Genomic DNA, 22,257 nt, shown 5'->3' with positions numbered 1-22,257 from the left:
GGGGGATAGGGGACAAAATCTGATTATGGGGGTAATTTAAGTTTTGAGGGGGTTAATGTTTTTTACACCCCTCAAGAAATTTTATTATGGGGCTAAAATTACAGGGTTAGTTTGGAGGTTGTAATTACTCCCCATCAATTTTTTTCGGGATTATAAACCAATTTTGTTGTAAAATATCCTAAATTTACGTGATTTATAAAAGTTAGTGGGGTTTGATTTTTAAGAGATTTGAGGGTGGGGGCCCGGGGGGTGCATACTCCCAAGAAAGAATCATACAAATTCTTCAATTGCTATATCCCTGTTTTCTGTCAATAGGTTCATCCATTCATATGATTCATATGTAAATATTATCTATAATACAAAGTAGAACGATGTCTGTCTGTCCGTCTGTCCGTCTGTCTGTCCGTCTGAAGCTTAAGATCTCGGTAACCACTGAACCGAATGGGCTCTACTCTTCAGGGAATATACCTACTGGTCCTGTGGTGGTTTTAAGATATTTTCTTGAGGGGTGGGACACCCCTAACCCCCCCAAAAACAAAAAAATCCCCCCCTTAGAGGAGACTTCAACGTCAAATAAGGTGGTATCGTACATAAAAAATTAAATTTAACAAACAAAAACATTTAAAGTGCCACTAGAGGCCTCTAGGGGCGTAGCCGCTAGTACAGAAATAAAACATATATATATTGTTCTTTTTATTTTGAGACACTTCAGAATAGGTAATATAGGACTTTTTTTTGTACATAAAACAAGGATAATAACATCTAGGTATATGAAGCGAAGCTTATTAAAGTAGAACAATTTACTAACATAAGAAGAAGACCTTAAGTACGGAAAAAGGAGATTTTTTGCCGAGCGAGAAGAAAACCCCTTCTATTATTTTTTAAAAATGTTAATAAAGGGTAGAGAGATTAAGGTGGGATACCCTAACCTTATCCTGTACTCAATATGAACTAACCCAACCAGTCTTAAAGTAAAACTCACCATCCACATTTATTTCAAATTAAGGGTGGGGCCGGGTTTTTTTTTGCTCGAAAAGACACTATAAGGAAAACCGCTGATCGTATGAATTTTTTAGGTGGTTATAGTCGGCTTAACAGAGAGACAGGTAGAATGTGTGGACGATGTATTGAAGCTTATTACCCATGGAAACAATATTAGGACCAGCGGTCAGACAAGTGCTAACGCTCACTCATCCAGAAGTCATGCAGTTTTTCAGGTAAGTTTCCTCTTTAAAATTTCTTAAGGCATCTACCAAGTTATTTAGTGGTACTGTTTAAACATTTACTATAACTAATAACATCTATGATCTAACTGTACCAAACTTATAAGGAAATCTTAACTGACTGTTGTCAGACGGACAAACTCACGTACATGTCAATGTAAAAGATTGGCTAAACTATACGTCTCCTCACGCGAAAGCCATGGGGACATACCTAATTAATAATTATGGAGTAGCTTCTACTCTAAAATTAAAGTAAGTTTATGTCGTGGCTTGGATGTCTCACTCAGTATGACGGACAGGCATACTGCTTTGCCCTAATTATAATATATCTTTACCGCTAACATACTTAGTTGGTTGGTCAGGCTCCATTTTCTTGTGCTGACCGATTGTCTAAAAGATAGACGTACGAATAAGCACTTACTACAGAAAAGTAATTAATGAAAACCTGCTTTTTGATTACATTAAATCGAATTGGTTTATTATTACTTGGATGTTGCACTAGATTACTCAGATAAAGTAATACTCACAGCTGGCTAAAATAACGATACATCCCCCCTTCTACAGGATGAGCGAACTGACCAATAAAATAAGGTCCATACTAGCAAGCTAAATTGACGAGAAATTTTCCCTGGTCATATATATCCACAAATATCTTATATCCATTATCGCTAGTGTATATTTTAATATTTTCAGATTCTCCTTCGTCACAACAACACAAGAAAAACGTTGTACGGCAAGTTTTCTCTAATTGATTTGGCTGGTAACGAGAGAGGGGCTGACACCAGCTCAGCTAACAGACAGACAAGGTAAGAATAGTATTAAAACGCTATCTTTTATTTCACTTTAGAAAATATTTTGAAATTTTTTTGGGAAAGTTTTTTTATTAACTCGTTTTGGGCTTCATCCAAAAGTGGGCCATAAACAAATGCGTTTTTAACATAATGATCTTTTTAGGTCAGGTTATGTTAATCAAATTATTTATATAGAAAAAAAATAAATATGGAGGGGGGGGGGGAGGTCTCTTCCAAAGAAGCTTTTTACGTGTCTTGTGCTTTTTGAGCATATTTTATTAATTTCAATATTCCTTAAAAGATAAAGCCCTTTAAATACTGTGGGCGAAGCAGTTATTTTATGTAACTTCAGACTGGCCAGAGTGTACGTTTTGTACGTAACGTATCGAATCTTAGTACGTTCTGGACGTTATATTGAGATGTGTACGTAACGTATTTTGTATTTTTGTATGTTTTACGTTTTTTTTAAGAATAAGAATGAAATATAAGTAGAAAAGTAATTTGTATGTTTTGTACGAAAATTTCAAATAAATTCAATAATATCTTCAATTTTCATAGAACAAAAATATGTAGGTAAATTATGCATATATGTTATTAGAACTTACAGTTTAAATTTATGGATTTGAAATATATGTCCTATAGATTTAGTTTAAACTATTGAACAGAAAGAGATATGCAGTTAACTAAATTCAAGTTTAAATGCATTTCATGCAACTACCCCTTTAATAGATTTTACGATAATTTTTTTCAAATTCTTTATATACTTGGGAAAATTTTCCGAGATATCATATGGTGCTCAGTTTAGGATTAAGAAGTCTTATTTTTTGGTATCTTCAGTTTTTAAAGAAAGAGAATTAAATATCTATAATACAAAGTAGCTTGATGTCTGTCTGTCTGTCCGTCTGACCGTCTGTCTGTCCGTCCGTCCCTTAAGATCTCGGTAACCACTGAACCGATCGGATTCTACTCTTCAGGGAATATACCTACTGGTCCTGTGGTGGTTTTAGGCTATTTTCTTGGGGGGTGGACACCCCCCCCCCCAAAAAAAAACAAAAAAACCACCCCCCAAAGATTTTTTTTTTTACATTTTTTGTAAAATTTCCGTAACTGTTGATCAAATTGGGCTCAACCCTTCTGGGAATATACCTACTGGTCCTCTGGTGGTTTTAAGCTATTTTCTTGGGGGGTGGGACACCCCAACCCCCCAAAAAATAAAAAATCCCCACTTCCAAAATTTTTAATTTTTAAAATTTTTGTGAACAAAAACCAGTAATTGGGGTGGGGGAACCCCACTGCAACATGGGGCGAAGCCCCCACGAATCCCCCCCCCAAAAAAAAAAATTAAATAATTTTTCTTTTAATTTTAATTTTTGTGTATGCGAACAACCTAGGTTTAATTTTTACGAATTGAAATTTTTGTGTATATGGCAAACAACCTGGGTTTAATTTGTACAAATTATAATTTTTGTGCATAAAACGCACAAGCTGGGTTTAATTTTACCACAGAGTAATTAAACAAAGAATAATTTTTTTTTGAATATTTCTATTTAGGAGGGTTGACTTCCCATTACTTCATAGGGCGAAGCCCCTAGAGGCTAGGGGCGAAGCCGCTAGTAAGTATAAAAGTATTTGTATATTTATTTGTATTTGTACAAAAAGTATTACAAAAATAGTATATTATCTATAATACAAAGTAGAATGATGTCTGTCCGTCTGCTTGTCCGTCTGTATATCAGAAGCTTAATATCTAAGTAACCACTGAACCTATTGGGCTCTACTCTTCATGGAATATACCTAATAGTCCTGTGATGGTTTTTTGCTATATTTGGGGGAGGGACACTTAAAGCTTTTTACTTTCTACTAGGATTAGAGGCTTCGCCCCCTCTTTTATAGAATCGTTTGTTGGAAGTTTGTCAAAAAAAAATATAAAAAAAGATTGTGATTATTTTTTTCATTTAGGATTCGCCCCAGGGTGCGGTGGGGGTTCCCCCACCCCGCTGATTTGCATTAATTTACAACAATAAATTGAGGGGTGGTTGATTTTTTTTTTGGGGGGGGGGTGGGTTTCCCACACTCTAAGAAAATAGCTTAAAACTACCACAGGACCAGTAGATATATTCCCTGAAGATTAGAACCCAATCTGTTCAGCGGTTACCAAGATCTTAAGCTTTAGACAGACAGGCATTGATTTACTTTGTATTAAAGACTAGTATTTTCTGAGATCTTTAGCAATAGACAAAATAACCCTATATCCTATTATATGTTTATCCTATAAATCCTTTTTTTCTGTAACGAAGAATCTCGGTAACTGCTGAACCGACATGATCTTTGTGAGGTTGTAGGCTATTTTCTCTGTCCTTCCATAATGATATTCCTTCAAGAACCTGTATTCAAAATGGTAGAAAAATAGCCTAAAACCATCTCGGTAACTGTGTGAATTAGTTATGAAAATCTTAAGCATCAGTCAAAAAACTTACTACTTTATTTAATAGAATATACTTAGTACGTTATAACAGGATGTATGTCTCTCTGTCAGTTTATTTGACCGATATGGTTCTCCTTTACAGGGTAGCTTCTTTTAGGTCCTGGGAGAGGGTACAACCACCCTCCCAAGAGTAATTACTCTTAGATAAAAATCACCACCCTTCCCCTATTTTTTCTTTCCTTTTAAAATTGAAATCAGAAATGGGGGTGGTCTACTCCCCCCACCCTCACTAAAAAATTTATTAGCGAAGCTACTCTATAATCACTTTGTCAGTCCGTTATGCTATCGGAGAAACGCGATTTTCTCGGCTCCTGTTTTTTGATTGAATAAGTTCACATTCTACATATTTTCATTGAGATTTGCCTTTTGGTTGGGGTGCTAGATCTATTCCTAGATTTTCTTTTTTTCATGGTTTTCTCGACTTCTATTCAAGATAGACGGCTGAAATTTTCAGGGAATAAATAAATTCACATTCTACATATTTTCAAAAAGTTTCTTTAAGGTTTGTCTATTTGTTGCAGTGCTAGATCGATTCCTAGATGTATAGGTTTTTGTAATTTTCCCTACTCATATTCCTGATAGACGGTTGTAATTTTCAGGGATTGTATTAGTTTTCATTCTTAATACTTTCACTAAATTTCATTGAGATTTGCTTATTGGTTGGGGTGCTGAATTTATTCCTAGATTTTCACGTTATTATATATTTTTAAAAGGTTTTGTGATTTATTTAAATAAGTTAAATGCTTATTTTTTACGACACTACTCTATAGTTTATATAGTTCCCAGATTTCCATCCATAACTTTTGAGCTTCGCTACTTAAGGATATTGTCATCCTTGTTTTTCACTTTTTATTTTTAAATAAAAAAATGGGTTTTTGAATTCAACTCCTCCCCCCCTAATCAAGTTCCTCTAGAGGCCTCTAAGGGCGTAGTAGCTGGTCCTTATAATAGGATATACTTTGTACATAATAACAGGATGTCTGTTTGTTTGAACCAAAGAATCTCGCTAACCACGGAACCGATATGGCTCTCCTTAACAGGATAGCTTCTCATAGGTTTTTGGAAGTTTTATAACTATTTTGGGGAAGAGTATCACCATCCACCCTCCCAAGAGAAATTGAATTTAGAAAAAAAACTACCTTCTCCCCCAAAAAATGAATTTTAATTGCTCACTGATTTAAGTTATTTTTTTCCAGATGTCTATAAATAACTTTTGAGCTTCGCTACTTATGTATGTTGTCATCCATGTTTTTTTATTGAATTCAACTCTCCCCTCCTCAAGTGCCCCTAGAGGCATTTAGGAGCGTAGACGCTAGTTCTTTTAAATAGAGTAATAGGATATCTTGTGTCTGTCAGTTCGCTATGGTTCTCCTTTACAGGTAGCTGCTAGTAGACTTAAATGTATTGATAATAGGTAACTAGGAAATTATTTAACTTATTTTTATTAGGAATGTACGTTTTTGTACTTTTTTTTCTTTTTTTTATGTACGTAACGTATTTTTTTTGTTTACGTTATGTACGTTTTTTTTTTTCAAAATTGGCTGGCCAGTCTGTAACTTGATTATTTATTTTAGGATGGAAGGAGCAGAAATTAACAAGTCCTTGCTTGCCTTAAAAGAATGTATCAGAGCTTTAGGCAGAAAAGGAGCACATTTACCCTTCAGGGCTAGCAAGCTAACACAGGTACACAGCAGCGAACTAAAGGGATAAGACAATGGCTAATGAATTGATTTACATCCCTAATGATAATACACAAAAAATACTCTTCTGTAGATTACAAATGGTGATTGAAACGTTAGAACACTAAACCTAATGAAACAACCAATCTAAAGTCAATAAAATCCCCGAAGTTGTTATGCCAACGAATAAAAAAACATTTTGATAAAACTTTGAGTGCTAGTTTATTGAACAGCCCAAGGTCCTCTCCCTCCCTGGGTACAAAGATATATTTTATAAGCCCACCATAACTATAAAGAAATAACAATGTACGATGCATTGATGTGCATATTCCCGAAATTCAATAACGTTAAACAAAAATAACCCCTCTGTACAGTAAAACTGTTGGTGAAAAAGTTTGAACACTTAAGGTTTGAATAATCCAATTGAGAAATATTTAAAGTACCTAGAGTTTTAAGGCAGCCAATGAAATACTGTTCGCAAAACTTTGGAAACCATTGTAATTTACAGTTCAATATCCCTTTCGTCCCTGAGAATTTAGATTCTATATCTTAACTTTTATAATAGAAAATTGATTATTTTAGGTTTTGCGAGACTCATTTATCGGTGAGAACGCCCGAACCTGTATGATTGCTATGATCAGTCCCAGCCTTTCTTCTTGCGAACATACACTTAACACGTTGAGGTAAGGAAATTGTAGCACTGCTACTTTAATAAACCACTATAGTCAATTAAACAGTTATCCGTTGGGAGAATTTGAATCATCTCATCGATATAAACCGTATATTGTATGCTGAGAAATATAATAGAATTTCCCAACCACCAATGAATTGAACTTCCAAATCTATAATACCCTTATCTATAATACAAAGTAGAATGATGTTTGTCCGTCTGTCCGTCCCTTAAGATCTCGGTAACCACTGAACTGATCGGATTCAACTCTTCAGGGAATATACCTACTCGTCCTGTGGTGGTTTTAGGCTATTTTCTTGAGGCGTGGGATACCTTCAACCCCCCAAAGCATAAAACTCCTTGTTTTTAGACAGTTAATTTAAAATTAGTGGTGGCAGCCCCTAGGGGCTAGGGGCGAAGCAGCTAGTACCTTATTTTGTATTCTAAAAATTCAATTTTACAGGTATGCAGACAGAGTGAAGGAGCTAGGGGCTGCGGATCCAGCTAACAATGAACCACAACAAAAACAAGGTCAGTATATTTCACAATAGCGCAGCATTTACATTTACAATTTATTTATCTTTTTTTTATCAACATTGTGTTTTATTGATAATATTTTTAGTATGTTACCATTTATATTAAGCAGAAAACAACAAATCATAATTTTAACAATGTATATTAGTAGAGGCGGAAAGAGGCAGAGACAGTTTTTTATACTTTGGCAGTTCGCGTCAACTCAGTAAAGACATTAGATCACTTTTCTGTATTAACCAATCTAGTCTTAATAGTTCTTCTAATTAATCATTACCTTGATTAAAAACTTCTTAATTAGTCTGATTGTCTTTGTTCTTCTTCATATAACTCTATTCGTTTATTGATGTACAACAAATATACTATTGATCTTATGACCCGAATCCCTTTTAACCTATCGTCATTTTTTTGGTCAAAAACCCGTGTTTAGCCATATAAAGTTCATATTTTAAACAAGGAAAAATTCCTAATGAATAAGACAAAAGATAAATTCCCTCACATCCCTGGAAAATGAGGAACTTAAATATAGTCGACTAGTGAACCAAAACACTTAAATACTTCAAATGTCGATTAAAATTTCATCAATATTATAATTTCAGGTCGAGATCCTAACGCCGATTTTGATGATTTGGAGGAAGACAATCGCCAGGACGGGGTTATGTCTCCTGAGGACAGTGATTTAGCTCAGCTCAGGTAAAGTTTTAATCATCTTGGGTTTAAAATATTTTGTTTCTATGGACCAAAAAAATACTGTCTCCCAAAAGTTGGTCTATGTGCAACACTATATATCTTAGTTAATTTCAAGCTGTTTTTGGTAAAATATTATTTTTTTGCATGTTGTAAAATAAAGTTATTTTCAGTGCAGTAAGTTCTATGCAGTAATTAGATGTCTTTTTGTCTGTATAAATAAATTTGGTTTATCTTTTGGCAGTTTTATTAAATGGTCAAGCTTCACATAAGTCCTGTGCTGGTTTTAAGCTATTTTATTTTCAGATGTTTTATTTTTGTAGGCCATCTCTGACCCTAGATACTAAAGCGTAGCCGCTAGTTTATTCCAAAGGAGCTAGTGATTATTAAAACCAATTTTATTTAATTTTGTTCTAGATCCTTGAATGATGGTGAGTGCAGTGCAGACTGGTATAATTTCCAGGAGAGCATAGCCCACCTACAACTTCTGGAGGATGAAGTTATTGAACAGCACAGAAATATTGTAGAAAATTGGATGGAACAGGTATTCAAAAAATCTTTTTTTTAAATTACAATCAAAGAGAAATTGTCAAATGCCTTTTTATGTCATAAAATACTTTTTTCAAAGAATGTTTTATTGCAATTCAGTTACAAGTTTTTTGTGCTTTCATTTAGGTGTTAATAAGGGAATAGTTTTTTTTCTATGCCTTGCACCTTCTTGGGCACTAACACTTTGAGGTTATACCTGTGGGGTTACACTGTAACTATTATAACCTAACCTGACCTAAAGTCATAAGCAAACAAATGAAAAATCCCCCGTATTTTCAATTTTATTACTAAAAAAAGGGGAAGAGAGGTTTCCGTGCTCAACAAGGCACTTTGAGTAATACCGCCGTTTTCTTTATCAAGCTTTTCTTTATTCTCAGGACACCCAATTGCTGGCGATGACGAACGAGGTTGACTACGACCAGGACACGTACGCCCAACAGCTGGAGGTTGTCATTGCTGAGAAAATGGAGGCGCTGGCAGCTCTCAGGGACAAGACAAGAGCATTTAGAGAGTCACTGGCAGAGGAGGAAGAAAAGAGCAAGAATCTGGTTGGCAGACGAAATTATTAAAATAACTAAAGAGTAGCTGCGCTACTATCAAAACAGAAATCTAAAAAATACATTTTTTTGAGAGAATCTTAAGTCTAAACTAACTTTAGGTGGAATTACATCAAAGTAAGATATATCTATCTTCTAGGGTTGGTAGTATACCTTGCCTTTTTTAGATAAAACTTTTGAGATAGGTATACTTAAATATTTTTTGATAATTCCAGCTATACCTAATGAATCTTGGGTAAAAAATAAATTAAGCTTTAGAAAGTTGAAATTTTAAAGATGAAACAATAAAATTAGCACAAATATATCTAAATAAATAAAAAAATATTTCAACTTTCTTAAGTTTTTGAAATACTAGACGAATATTATATATTATAATTGTGATGCATTTTTAGTAAAGTATTTTTTCATTTTGAGATTTAGTTCACATACAGGATTTTTAAGACTAGATATTATATTTTGATTACAAAATAGGAACTAAATAAAGGGTAAATATTTTCAAAACCAACTAACTGAATGGTTATAGTTTTTTTAGAGTTAATTGACGAAGGTACGGATTTTTAAAACAACGATTTTATTATGAACTAACAATAAAATTTTATTTTATGCAATTTTTTAAAGTTCTATTTATGTTGTTGACACTCATTTAAAAGCACATTCTACTGTAAAATTTAGTTTTAGTATGTTTTGTGCTTTTTTTGCACGCTTATCATAATTGGGTTTAGAAAATGACATTGCCTTTTTTTACTGGATTAAAAATTGGACAAAACCTGGTGCGTTTTTAAGTTTTTACCTAATATAATCTTTAAATCCCCCGAAAAAAATCAACTATAAAGAGTTTAGATTTATATTAAAAAGCTATTTTCAATCATACTGAAATAAATATGTATATTTAATTAACAATCAAGGGATCAAACATTAATTTGATGCTAAAATTCTTATGGTGTTTTCAAACTCTCTAGTTTTTTGGTCTTAAAAATAGAAAAGTTAAAAGCAAAAGAATATTTTTTAAACTTTGCTATTATTATAAAAGTAGTATAGTAGTTTTAATATAAAATTCATATTATATTAATATTATTATTAACTTATATATCTTTATAAATCTTTCATTACTAAAAAATCAAACTAGTTAATGCTATATGAGCTGGTGTGTAGTTAGAAAGTTGCGCACACTGTAAAAAAATTGTTCCCTTTGAAAGATTCTTTAATTACAGTTTAACATTTCATGCAGAATTTTTTAAGCTAAAATGTTTGATATAAAGGCTTTTCGGTATTATTAACGAAAGTTTTTATAGCGGACTTCTTACCTAGTTTATTGGAAATGTAATAAAGTACCCTTCATGGGAAATTTCTTTTACAGTGGAGTTATTTTTAATATATTTCTGTATTAATTAGATGAAAAATAGTTACAAAGAATATATTATCTAGCATAGAAAACTAAAGCACAATGATAAATATTTATCTTATTAATCTAAAATCATTAAAAGAAATTAATTTTATATTTGATTGATAAAATAGTTACCTACCTTTTATCAAAGAATATTCAATATATTTAACAGTTGAAATAGTTTTGACTAACTTGACTCATATTAAAAAGAATAATAGATAGATCATACCAAATTTAAGTTAAGTTCCTAATTGTAGGTTAAAACATTTTTATATTTATAAAACCTACCTACTCTTAAAATTTTAAAAGTTCTTAAGAAATTTCCCCGATTATATGCATTTCTTATTAAATTAGATGGGTAAATCATTTATTTTGAGAGTGGAATTAGTGGAACCCCCAGAGTCTTTATGCCTAAAAGAAGCCACTTGATTAACTCTGGATCAAAATTATAGAGGAAGGGTTAAGGAAAGTCCACAAACAAAATTAGTGATTTTATCATTAGCTTTCTAAAATTCTATATTCAAATTAGCATTTTAATATTAAAAAACAAATATGATATTTTATTATTTATTCAGCTACAAAAGAGCTTTTTAAAATTACTGTAAACTAGATGCCTAACTATTTTAATTTAATCTGTATGAAAAATGCAAAGAGCACACAAATGACGAGAAAGTTTTGTTTTGAAGCTACTTGCTCACTCACTTACATATCTGCTGTCACACATCTTGCCTTGCATTTTATTTACTTTCTTAGCTGTGTATATTCTTTGCGCATTTATTGTTCTTATTTTTTAGATTTTTTCTTCAATTGTTTGTTTGCCTGCTCTTTGCCTTAACATACTGACTAGAATTATTGAGAGAAAACATGCTTGTTCTTGTGTTCGTTGTAAGAAGGTGATATTAAAATCAAATGTAAAATATTATAAAAATGTTTTTTGGCTTATTGGAAAATTATGCTTAATTAATGTATTTCTTATACCTACAGTTCCTCTCTACATGGCAGAAAAAAACAAGCTCAACATGCTGTAAAATAAACCTTTTAAAATTAATGTAATTTTTAAAAAAATGTTATACATTTGATTTTAATTCTGTAACTAATCTATAAACTGTGATTTTTTAACGTCTTTATACATAAATGATAAGAGATGAAGGATTATTACATTTGTGTATTTGTATTGTAAATATTCAGCTATTTATAAACAAACTAAAGGACCGTACATTTGTAATTTTTTACTTGGATATCCATCCAAGCGCTGCACCCTTTCTCTTCTTAACTTCATATTATCACACTTTTCAAAGTTGATTTAATTTTATCTGAACAGAATTTGAAAATTAATTTTAAATAAAATCTTGGGCAAAAAGGGGTTATTGAAGAGTGTAGGTAATTATGGGCTTGTTTTTGGGGTGTACAGAGTCACAGCACAAACATGGGGTACAGCTCGTAAGAAAATCTAATATTTTTTCGTACAAGCTGTACCTTAAAATTCAGTCTTATCTATTATTTCTCAATATATTAATATATTTATATTATATGTTATATCATACAGTAATCATGTGCTTGTCAGGCATGTGTGTGTGTGTCACGTGTGCTTTACCTGAAAATGGTGTATTTTTTGTTTTGGCGCCATCTTTGATATATGTATATGGAAAAAAGCCCGCGAAACACTGAATTGAAAAACCCGCCAAAAACTTCACACGCACGTGCACACGTGTCTGCAGCACACCACCAAACACTAACCAAAGTATTACTACTCACTACTGCAACAAAAATCGTACCAATTCACTACAGAAAAAAATCTTTAATCATTAATTGTGTAATTGAATTACAAAATATAATTATTTTAAGTTTAATTAATATTGTTGTAATAAATTACAGTATTTTATGTGTAGCCTTATAAACCACATTTTAGATTTTCACAATGACGGTTGCAGTAGTATATTGAGAGGAAGGAGAAAATTAAGACATCATGGTTGCGAAATATCACAATCTTCCACAAAGTAAGTATTTAGCTTTATATGAAGATTTAATTGAAAAAAATAACCCTAACTTCACCCTATTTTTAATCCTAAAAGGGCGAAACACTGTGTCTATGGATATTTTATCAAGTAGTAATGTTTTTGTCTGTAGCTCAAGCTTTCGATAACCATTGAATTGAGAGTTCTCTACTTTGAATTGATCGAGTTCTCGACTTTAGGAAACCTAGGTACACATAGGTCCCAGACTTTTTCAATTTTTTGTATGGGTTTAGGCTATTTTTCTGTCATTCCTTCAAATACGAATCATCTAGATACTAGGGGTGCAGCCGCTAATAGCCTAATAAAGGTAGATATTCTTTTTCATGAATGAGATATTTTCTTATTTGTTTAGATGAGCGGGACTATGATCTTGAGTGTGGGTATGAGGAGGGGGAACAAACCCCAGGATTCCTTCTTAGAATGCTCTCTCATGTCTGTACTTTTCTTAGCTATACAGGTATATAATAGTTAGACATTCAGATGAACAGGTATACCCAGATATAGATTCTTTCTTAGAATGCTTTCTCATGTCTGTACTTTTCCTAGCTATACAGGTATGAAAATAAATGGATACATAGATGGAACTAGATACTCCGATAGAGATTCCATTTAGTATGCTTTCTCATGTCTGTACTTTTCCTAGCTATACAGGTATGAAGAAAGGTTTTACCAACAGATCTATAGTATAGATGTATACAGACAACTACCTCCCTTCCTTTTTCAACGACCTTCTTCGTTTCGTCTGCTTCTAAAGGGGTAGTTTCACGAAATGCATTTTAACTTAATTTAGTGAACCGCATATTTTTTGTTAGTTAATGGGTTAAGCTAGATTTATATGGCATATATTTGAAAGAATTTCAATTTTCTATTACGTAGTTTTGAAAATATCAAGACTTGAAAATCGTCTTTTTATGATATATGCAATTAAAAAAGACGATTTTCAAGTCTTGATATTTTAAAAACTACGTGGTAGAAAATTGAAATTCTTTCAATTTTGTGCCATATAAATGCAGTTCAACCAATTAACCAGGAAAAAATATGCGGTTCACTAAATTAAGTTCAAATGCATTTCGTGAAACTACCCCTTTAATTATTTTCTGCTAGATGGCTGTGTTAATATAAGCGACACCACTGCATTGGTTGATTTTCAATGACCCAATTGAAAGGTTGCAAAAGGTGGTTGCGATGAGGAGATACAGTTATTTCTCTCTCTAGTGTTTTACTCTAATGTTTTACCTATCATTAAAATCTGATTTTTAAAGCTCTTAATTTGTTTCAGCATTCTTCCTGTTCCTGCCTATAACCTACTGGATTTGTATCAGAAAAGTTGATGCCTCCCACAGAATTATTATATTCAGGTATTTTAGTCAGTTCAATGATGGGTAGGAGGGGACATTGTATTGTAAATAACTTATAGTGGTCCATACAGTCCGCTCATTGCTTGGCTTGAAAACTTATTTTTATTAAATCTTAATAGGTTTGTTCAAACTAGCAGTTTCTAAATCAATAAAATAAATTTAATCTTAAGAACAGGCAATTATCATGTTCATCATCAATGGATATGATCACCAAATTATCGTCCATTGTCTTATATATCGTTAAATGTTGTTTTAGTTTTTATGTAACTTACAGTGATAATTAACATGATGTGTCTTTGCGATGCAGTTTGTAAATATTTAGGGATCTTAAGGAATAAGACATTGTACAATAATTGCACTCTAAGTTTGTTATGAAAATAGAAATTACACCTTCTGTAAAATTTTGAATTATTAGGGGATTAAGTGTTTAAACACTGCTAGTCTGTAACATCCAATCAAGATGTATCATGATTTAACAGCTTTGTTAAAGACAATGAATGGAAATAACATGGTTCCAAAACTTTGGCCACATTTACTGAACAATATCCCTTAACTACCTGCCTGGTAGGATGTATAACTATGCAAGCCTTTTAAAATCTCAACTCTCCCCTGAACAATATCTTTAAATTTTAGGTTGGGAACCCTGATCGGATCTCGTGGTCCCGGAAGGGTCCTGGTGTTTCCCTGGATTGATAGAACTCTGACTGTTGATGTTTCTAACTCGGCCTTTAGGAATATTATTCATTGTAATTAAGATCAGGGATCTAAAGGGATAAAACAATGGTCAATAAATTAATGTACATTCCCAATGATGATGCACAAAATTCCCCCATCTGTAGATTAAAATTATTTTTTTAGACGTTTGAACACTCAACTTAATGAATAAACCAATCGAAATTCAGTATAGTTCCCAAATTTTTTTAGCTAGGTAGATAACGAATGAGAAAACATTTCTATTAAACTTTGGGGACTAGTGTAATAAACAGCCCATTGTCCCCACTCCCTCTGGAATTAATATTTAGAAGATTAAACAGAACCCAAAATTACTTTAAAACAGGATGCTTACAGGACATAATCACGTTTTTAGACTTCAATATAGAGAGGCTTAGCTTATAAAATTACACCTAATGGCCTAAACGATGAAATGGACATACAGACTTTTTGGTAATGATTACAGAGTTTCCATGCTTCCTTAGTTGTACCCAGTAACCCAACTATTAAAGGAATCATCATGCCATTTTTATTTATTAATGAAAAATATTTATGATCAGTGTTCCGCCTCAACAGATAATCACTCATGATGGTGGAATCATTGAAATAGGTAGCTTCAATTTAATTTCTTTAGCGATGCTGCTGTTTAGTTCCATTTGTTCGCCCTCCCATTGATTCTGTGATGATTTTCCCAACCAAATATCATCTACAAAAGCTTTTTTGTATGTTGATACTTCAAAACGCTAAATATATTGTGAAATAATAAACATATTTTCTCAATTTTTAATGATAAAGTTTATATACCTATTTGTTAAAGTATTTCAGTGAATTTCTCACTTTCTTTCGCATGCCCTTGTAGTAAACAAACCTTAAAGTACCTACTCCATTTTTGTTTGAAGGTGCCGAGGTTCATTATGCTGTGACTGACTGTGTTGCCCTTGTTAGCCAGGTCGCGGATTACCAGGTATACACATGTTTGCCTGAAATGGGGATGATTATTTTTAATAGCGAAGCTTTTCTATAATTAGGGTCGTTCTGTCCGTCTGAAACGGATAACACTCATGTTTAATATACTTAGGCATATTTGAATTGTCCTATCAATTTCAAACGTGACGGGATGATTCTTGTAACAGATAGGTACGATAGACAAAGCGTTTCAACTATGCAATTGTTACCAGAAGTTCCGTAGGTCCTTATAAGATACGTCCATTTTGATAACTAACTTTCTGACAACATTGTTTTTTTTCCTTATATTGATCTGAATTTTGAATAAAATTAAGTTCAACAAGGTTCAATGTTATAGGCAAAGCATCTTAAATTCAATGTGTTCAATTGTCTGGAACAAACTTACATACAATTTTGTTGACTTTAAAACTGATATTTTGAATCAATAACATATATTGATTGATACAATTTAAAAAATTGTTAGGTATTTTGTTATACATTGATGTTAAAAAATTTTATTTTTCAGGAAATGCTCAGATCTTTGGCCAAAACTGTTCTTGTTAGGAAAGATTTTTTAAATATCATATGAAACATAAAGTATTTACATAATAAAAATTAGTTTTATGGCAGAATACTTATGAACACTAATAAAAGTAAGTGTTGTTAAAAGTTAACAAATCCTATTATTTTTTATTTATGTTTAATGCAGACCACTTACTATGACCCTACTTGGGTTCTTAAGAGTAAAATAACAATAAACAATAAGTTTGAAAAATGTTCTAAAAACAGAATGACTGTTAAACAGACCATAATTCAGCTCAATAAAGAAAAACATAAATGTGAAAACGTAAGTTTTATTTGATTGCTAAAATATTATTATAGTCTAATTGAACCGATGGATTTTGTCTATAAGTAATAAGTATTTAAGTAAAAAACTTAGAGATCATTTCAATAGATCATCCAAGTTTTATTTTTAGTCTGTGAAGGACGAAATCAATGGACAAGTGAGAAAATGGGGCCTTGATATCAGGTATTTGATTTGTTTCTGACTTAGGTGACCTCATCTAACATTTGAAAATAAAAAAAACTACCTAATGATAGTTTTAAGCAAAAGCTCCTAAGATTTTATTTGTTATCTTGTTTTAAGTTTTGCCTGCCTAATAACATTGAAGAAAAGCTCTTCAGACAACTATCTCTTTGATTGCAAGACCTTTGTCTGAAATTCGTAGTTGTCCAATTACATATGAGTGAGTTGTGCCTTTGTTTGGCCAAAGCACCCCCCCTATATTTATGTCTTGTTCAGACATAGTATCAGTCGGAACTGTTTTTAAACATATCTAGTTATGCCTTGGTGCTTTGTCGAGATTTGAAGTATCACCTCAACAACAATTTGCCATCAACAAAATTTATTGTTATTACTCACGAAGCAAAAATAATTTTAGATTGGTGGAGTATTGTGAGATAAAAGTTCTGAAGGCGCCAGAGAAAGAAGGGGGAATACCACCCCTCCTTGCTACTCTTAGTAAAGTTTCGGGGGTAAGTCACTTTATCATATTCAAAGTGGGAGGGGGATGTTACTATCATTTAAAATAGCCTAAAACCTTGACTGGTCCAGTCCGTTACGAGAACTTAACATACATATCAACAGACATTTGTTCTTATTCATATAGGAAAGAATAAATTATTTTCTTAATGTTTTCCATTTTTCTTGTTAATAAGAACTATCTTTTCATCAAAGTGTAGTATGGAGTATTTTTTTTTAAAGAAAAGGTATTTTAGAATTCTTTTCTTTGATAAATGGATGTACCCCTAATTATGAGAAAAATACTCAATAAGTAGATATAAACTTACAGTTTTTGACACTATTAGTTTGTACTAATCAATCGAGAATTAAAATTAAAATAAATTCTTAATTTTCAGCGCTTTATTGGCCCCTCCCTCCATGGATTGTTACGGTAACATTAATTCTTTATTTTAGAGTATTTCCCCAGCTGAATTTGCAAAGTACATTTACTCCACAGAACTACAAAACAAGGAAGAGAAGATCCCAGACGATTTAAAGGTAAGGTTTTCCTGGTGGATTCCTTCTATGTTCAAACAGATCAGAAAGTTTAAGGCAAATCCAATATTTACCATGAAGATTGAGTTTTTAAAATCTTTCAATCTTTTGGAGATAGATTTAATAAATCTTCAATAAAAACATATAAAATAGTAAATAACCTACATCTTACTTTGTTGGTTGAATCTTTAATTTTACCTGGGTGGTCAAAAAGACACAATCATTCTTCCAACTTAAAATGAATTTCTAGTTGACGTTTTTTATATTAATAAAGTCACATATGTATGGATGTATTAAAATGTGTATTATACTTTATAGCCAAAGCCATTAATGTGGCCGTATTGTTCCTATGCTTTATTGCCAATGGTCCAGCACAAGGATTGGTCATCGATCTGGACTTTCTAATTCTAATTATTTATAAATTTCAGTCTCTAGTTGAAGCAGCAGAAAATGGAAAGATCACCTGGCTTAGATGTTTTCAGGAATGCAATGTGTTTAAAAATTTATTTAGTCAATTTAGAAATTGTATAAATAATAGCAAACTAATGTTAGGTTTTCAAAAAATATACCTACTAATATTTAAAATTTCATGAAATTTGGGCTTTTAATTTGATCATTAAAGCTTCCTCGGGGTGGAGACCCTGTACCGTTTTTCAATTGGGTCTTTGAATATCAGCCAATAGCATCGAAAAAATGAAGAATGAAAGTCGCTACAAAAAAGCAGTAAGCAATTTGGGCCAGATAGTTGTTAGGGTTACGTATACGTATAGATTTACTATTGGGGCAGTGGGTCAATTGAAAAGAAAATTTTGACGCAAAATTGTAGAAAAGCTTCGTTGGATTCTTTGCACTTTTTTCCATGATTTGAAGAACCGGTAATTAACCTGCGACTTTGAATAGGAAATGGAGCCGTTATGTAAATAGTTTAAAACATTGCATATTTTGTGTAGAAAATGCTGCAACTTGAGAAATTCGACGCCGACCTTTATGGACGTTATCTGTTCATCCTGACTGATATCTGCAAGAGAATCCTGGTCGAAGTTTCAGACAGGCAGGGTTATACGGATAAGTATAAATCATGTGATTGGCTCAAAGTGTTAGTTGTAAAAGATGTGAAAGGCTCGAGTATCGGACTAAATATTGTCATGTGTAAAACACAATTAAGATTTAAAAGTTAGACTAGGAAATATTATTTTATTTTTTCGTAGAAAATTGTATTTAATTCGCTGCTTTATATGACTTTTTAATATGACTGAAAACCGGTTCTAATCCAGTGGATATTAATCGGTTTCAATGCCACAATAGAAAAATATTTTTCGTTCTTTGAACTATATCCTATTGGTATTCATACTTTTGGTCTATTTACTTATCCCTATATCCCTGTAATCAGACCTACAGCTGTCGATATAGATGACCCTACTGTAACCGACAATGATAAAGCTACTACTGCTCTTGCTAATGAGAAGAATATAAATGGTATGACTGTGGAGAATGAACGTGGTAGCACCCCTAGGAAAAGTGGGAACAATACAAGTGCCAATCAAGCAGGAATGTTGAATTTTAAAATAGTTTATTGACACGATGGCTGTTTATGTTCTTTACAGCTTATCTTGCCTTCATCTGTTACTTGTAAATTACGCTAGTTTCATTCAAATATCGCTATTTCTTTATTGATTTTTTTGTGTTCCTAGGCTTTTTAGGTTCTAAACCATGCAAATATTGAAATTGCTTTTAATAAATATAAAAAGTTAGGTATTCTTTTTTTGTATTTAAAGTTACTACTACATACCCTTATTTACAATTATTTGTGAGCTATGCTATTTTGGTTTGTTATTATCCTTGTATTTAAGAACGTAATTACATTTAAACCATTTTATTTATGGGTTGATTATTTATGTGTATACTATTTCTACCTTCCATCCCCCTGTTTAAATTCAACAATAATTGATACAGAAGATACTGCCGAACCAATATTAAACGAGGCAGACGAAAGTGCCATTAAAAACTTGCTCGAAAACATTGACAACAATCATCCAATGAACAATGGAGCTGGAGGGATCAACCTACTAGAACTTGACCAAGCCGAGGCCAGTATTAGTCGCGGCAACATAATCATCAATGACATGGCTGAGAATGTAGATATAATGGAAAGAAAGAACCAGTTGTGCGCACTGAGCAAGAATCTGCCTTCAGCACATATCACTATTTCATTGACCAGCTTTGACCTGGCGGGTGTTTTGAAGGTGGGTAGATTTAGAAGACATTTTTCATAATTTTTTGATTAGCGTAGCTACTGTATTATATATCTAGGGCCGGGTTAGCTTGTGTGGTTTTCCATTTCTATTATTACATATTCCCCTTTTTCTTTATACTTTGGTTACTCCCTCAGATTTTAAAGTATTAGTGGAGGTCAGTGCTACCAAGTAAGGGAGGGGACATTGGGCTATATATTTTACTGGTACCTTTATTCGTCAGTTGCCTTAAAATCTTACGTTACTATTATTTCAATTTGTTTTTAATTGGTTGGATTAAAATGCCAGTGTTTCAAACTTTTCAACCAATAATTAAAATCTACAGAGTTATCATAATTTGGGGTTTACATCTTTATATATATATCTTTAGGACTTCATCCTAAAATTTTTCAAAATTTTAATGGCTAAAAATATTTGCAACTTAACGCTTATGGCAGTATTTACTGGACATAACAAAATTTTTATTCTGGACAATTTTTAGTAGGGTTGGCAATCCGGAATCGGAATCCGGAATCCGCCCCATTTTTAGGCAAATTTTGGAATCCAGATCCGGAATCCGTTTTTTATAGAGTGGATTCAGGATTCTTAATTGGTATGCTAAAATTAGCGTCTTGAGTTTTTTTCTTTCAACTCTCGCTTTTTGAAGGCAAAGATTATCATCATTATATATAAAATCTTTTAAAATCTGGTTCGATTCTCGGAAATGAATTATAGAGAACACCAAGAACATTGATTTTTAGGACATAAATGGAGCACCTAATTTTTTAATTTTTTTTTAAAGCTTTTTAAAATACTGCTAGAATCCGGAATCCTCAAGGAATCCGCCACTTTTTTTTACGGATTCTTTTAAGAATCTGGAATCCGAATCCGGGCCATAAATTCGACGGATTGCCATCACTAATTTTTATACCTATTGTTATTGACTTTTTTATTTTCAGGGAAGCCTGCCTTCTCTGCAAGCTTATCTTACCAACAGGATTAATATATCAGGTTAGTTTGTAGCAACAATTCATTGTAGCAACTGTGTTAACCTTCCTCTGTTATTATTCATATACAGCCCTGAACAATAACATATTGGGCACTCTCAAAGTTTACAAAAAAAACATGTTTAATAAAAAGACCCAAAACGGTCATACGCATTACAGATAGTATGGGGAATTCTAAGCTTTATAGAACTCGCTTTGCGTGTTAAAAACAAAACAATTTTTAAAGAATGAAAAGTCGTAAGCAGTATTTACCTACCTACCTTCAATTAAATGCAAAATTTTAAATTAATAAAATAAAACACATTAAATTAATGATTATTTTTAGGAGATGTGAGAAAGTTAATGCTACTAGAAAAGTTTGGTGCAAAAATGCACAAGCCTGGCCAACCATTCAGTGTATAATCAGCTGTTTGCAAAATTGGCGCGAAATATAAGCGCGCCAAAATGAAAGTTTGCCGTCATATTTGAAAGCTTAACTAAACAAGTGCAATAATAAAGAGTTTTCGTATTATACATAATTACTATGCAATAATTGACTATGGTTGTATTTAATTAATTTTTAAAAATTAAATATTTACACTTGAATTTACTTTTCAATGTTAACTTTTTCAGCTGTTTTAATGTATAAGGGGGAGACGGAAGTGCCACTTTTCGTAATCAATTTGAAATTAATTTCGGCGCTCTAAAAATTTTGTATTTTTTTAGAACTTTCACCGAGAAATGACGGTTCTCTCGTTTACTGCTCCGTTTTTTAGAATTTATTGTTTAACTACGTTCAAATAACTGCTACACTTAGTCAAGAATCCATTTGTTTTGATTTTTGGAAAGTGACACTTACTTACACCCTCCCCCTGTAGAATAGAGTATATATTTTAGAATTTTCTAAAAACAAGTTTAGTGTTAAAACGTTGAATTTAAATTGTAGCTTGTAATTGAAATGTTTACCAAAGAGTTTTTCTAGAAGTTTTTAGCAATTTTTAAGCATATCATTTATAGTATTAAAAAATCGTAGTTTATGAATTTTGATTAAGTTTTTTAACTCTTCAGATAATAACAGCAAATCTACTCGATAACTAAAGAAAATCCGCATAAACGAATTAAAGTTTTTCCATTAATCCAATTGTTAAAATGCCTTGGTCTATTCACGAATATTGTTTCTGTACAACAGTTTACTGTTGCTTTTTGTATAATTCACTTTGAATTTTATTGCTACGCTACTTAAAACTCGCCATAGATAAACTATTGATCTCATTTAATTCAGCAACAAGAAACGAATTCTAGTCTTTTCATTTAATTATAAAATCATTAACTCATTAATTTGTCAGATGAAATTAATAAGAAACTAGTCAGAAAGCTATAAAAATATAAATAATGG

The 22,257-nt window shown here is 32.2% G+C and overlaps 2 protein-coding genes across 51 annotated transcripts in view; both read left to right on the top strand.

Moving 5' to 3' along the window:
- Positions 1-12,466, top strand: part of Klp10A (kinesin-like protein 10A) — a 66,850-nt gene extending 54,384 nt beyond the window's left edge. For 2 of the 50 annotated variants that reach the window (XM_080179496.1, XM_080179461.1), the window contains exons 12-21: positions 1,077-1,217; positions 1,917-2,029; positions 6,074-6,182; positions 6,761-6,861; positions 7,312-7,379; positions 7,979-8,072; positions 8,484-8,610; positions 8,993-9,407; positions 9,513-9,563; positions 11,059-12,466. In XM_080179496.1, the coding sequence (XP_080035622.1) occupies positions 1,077-1,217; positions 1,917-2,029; positions 6,074-6,182; positions 6,761-6,861; positions 7,312-7,379; positions 7,979-8,072; positions 8,484-8,610; positions 8,993-9,184 (945 nt within the window). In that variant the 3' untranslated portion in view covers positions 9,185-9,407; positions 9,513-9,563; positions 11,059-12,466. Of the gene's footprint in view, positions 1-1,076; positions 1,218-1,916; positions 2,030-6,073; positions 6,183-6,760; positions 6,862-7,311; positions 7,380-7,978; positions 8,073-8,483; positions 8,611-8,992; positions 9,569-11,058 lie in introns of all 50 variants that reach the window. The other 48 variants (XM_080179503.1, XM_080179502.1, XM_080179501.1 and 45 more) reach the window with 48 other exon arrangements.
- Positions 12,463-21,311, top strand: LOC145334158 (uncharacterized). The gene is made up of 17 exons (XM_080179514.1): positions 12,463-12,553; positions 12,924-13,028; positions 13,851-13,929; positions 14,563-14,661; positions 15,201-15,250; positions 15,540-15,604; positions 16,112-16,149; positions 16,375-16,432; positions 16,563-16,615; positions 17,028-17,121; positions 17,564-17,647; positions 18,073-18,126; positions 18,595-18,695; positions 19,035-19,192; positions 19,598-19,887; positions 20,835-20,886; positions 21,208-21,311. Exons 1-17 carry the CDS (start codon positions 12,523-12,525, stop codon positions 21,282-21,284), a joined length of 1,488 nt encoding a protein of 495 aa, XP_080035640.1. The 5' UTR covers positions 12,463-12,522; the 3' UTR covers positions 21,285-21,311.
- Positions 21,312-22,257: the final 946 nt, after the last annotated feature.

The sequence above is a fragment of the Acartia tonsa genome, chromosome 12, assembly GCF_053477335.1.
Source record: "Acartia tonsa isolate MP-2025a chromosome 12, ASM5347733v1, whole genome shotgun sequence".
NCBI classification, from domain to species: domain Eukaryota; kingdom Metazoa; phylum Arthropoda; class Copepoda; order Calanoida; family Acartiidae; genus Acartia; species Acartia tonsa.
Note: the sequence above shows the minus strand (reverse complement) of the source record. Positions and strands in the feature narration are given on the sequence as shown.

Excerpts from the sequence above, each read along its gene's own strand:
- LOC145334158 (XM_080179514.1), top strand. The coding sequence starts at position 12,523 with ATGGTTGCGAAATATCACAATCTTCCACAAA. Across the intron at positions 13,029-13,850 it reads TACTTTTCTTAGCTATACAG|CATTCTTCCTGTTCCTGCCT; the intron begins GTATATAATAGT and ends AATTTGTTTCAG. Across the intron at positions 16,433-16,562 it reads AAAAACATAAATGTGAAAAC|TCTGTGAAGGACGAAATCAA; the intron begins GTAAGTTTTATT and ends TTTTATTTTTAG.